The 1,505-nt window shown below is 67.6% G+C and overlaps 1 protein-coding gene across 1 annotated transcript in view; it reads left to right on the plus strand.

The window, feature by feature from the left end:
• The first annotated feature begins 6 nt into the window (after positions 1–6).
• The window catches only part of VSTM2B (V-set and transmembrane domain containing 2B), a 25,531-nt gene continuing 24,032 nt past the window's right edge, over positions 7–1,505 (plus strand). The window contains exons 1-3 of the mRNA XM_014525160.2: positions 7–173; positions 551–735; positions 1,338–1,367. Of these exons, the coding sequence (XP_014380646.2) occupies positions 101–173; positions 551–735; positions 1,338–1,367 (288 nt within the window). The 5' untranslated portion in view covers positions 7–100. The remainder of the gene's footprint in view (positions 174–550; positions 736–1,337; positions 1,368–1,505) is intronic.

A 1,505-nucleotide genomic window follows, 5' to 3' on the forward strand; every position in this document is an offset into this window, starting at 1 on the left:
ATCTCCTAGGCGGGCGCTGACCGCGCCGCACCGCACCGCGCCGCACCGCGCCGCGCCGACTTCTCTCCTCGCCCTTCACTCTGAAGCCGACATATATGAAATGGGAAATCGGGGGCTGTTCGGCGCCCTTTGTTACCTGATGTTCAATGCACCCCTGCTTTTCGTTGCCGATGGTAAGTAGCCAACTTTGCCCTCCCTCCTCCTCCTCCTCCGGCAGGCAGCCCCCCGGGAAGGACTGGGAGCGCGGGCAGGGGGCAGGGGAAGGGCTGGGTCAGGAGCTCCAGCCCTCGCCCCCGAGAGGAGGGAGCAGGGGACCTTGCCGGCCGGGGCTGGAGGCTCTGGGCAGCGCCGTGTCCCTGGACGGATGGAAAGGAGACGCCGGGCTCGGTAGGGCAAAGCCCTCGCCAGCCGGAGGAAACAGAGCCGGGGCTGCGGGATTTCACGCTGCTGCATTGGAAGGACCGGGGGCGTCTCTCGGACGCATCGGACCGCACGGACAGGGCTTGATCCCCCCTAACCAGCCCCTTGTCCTTCTGTCTCCTCCTCCCAGCGACATTCACCGAAGTTCCCAAAGATGTGACTGTTAGGGAGGGAGACGATATTGAGATGCCCTGCGCTTTTCGGGCCAGCGGATCCACCTCTTACTCCTTGGAAATCCAGTGGTGGTACCTTAAGGAGCCAGCCAGGGAGCTGGCGCACGAGCTGGCCATCAGCGCCCCTGGCAGCAGGAGCAAGGTAACGGGCGGGCACGGCCCTGCTGCCAAACCCCCGCCGGGGAAGGGCGCCCCGGGGCTGGCAGGAGCCGGGCCCGGGAAAGCCCGGCCGACCGCGGCCCCAGGGTGCCCGGGTCCCGGCGCGGCGCAGGCTTGTGCTGAGCTGGGGGAGCCCAGCTAGAAACCTCTGCGCTGCGGGGACGGAGGGAGGCACCAGCCTTGCGGGCGGGTGTCCGCGCCCAGCCCGGGAGATCCTGCGGCCCTGTGGATGTGGGGGTGTCTGTCTGTGCAGCCCAGGGGATCCTGCAGCTTGGCTGGGGGTGTGTGTGTGTCCAGCCCGGGAGACCCTGCACGTGGATGGTTGGTTGGAGCCCGGAATGAAGCGATTCGCGTGGGCTAGACACAGAAGCAGTATAGAAACACCGCGTGTCCTCTCCCAGCCAGGCCACGAGCAAGGGGACGCGGCAGGGGCTGGGGCAGGTCGCTGCTCCCCCCTCGAGGCAGGGTCTTTGGCTGGGGGGCTCCGTCCGTGTGCGCGCCCCGAGCCCCCTCCAGAGCCAGGCAGGGCCCCGCCGCCGGCTGCGACTGCAGGTAACCGTGTTCCCCTCTGCTTTGTCCCTCCAGGTAACAAATAAGGACGCAACTAAAATCAGCGTAAGTGCATCATCCCCCCCCCTCCCTCCTTGGGGGCACCCCTGAATCCTGCTGCTGCTGTCACCTTTGAGGAGGGAGGGAGGGAGGCTCCGCGCGCAGCCCCAGCCAATTGCTGCGCTGCCCTGGAGGGCGCGGCCG

The sequence above is a fragment of the Alligator sinensis genome, unplaced genomic scaffold, assembly GCF_000455745.1.
Source record: "Alligator sinensis unplaced genomic scaffold, ASM45574v1 scaffold170_1, whole genome shotgun sequence".
Lineage (NCBI taxonomy): Eukaryota > Metazoa > Chordata > Crocodylia > Alligatoridae > Alligator > Alligator sinensis.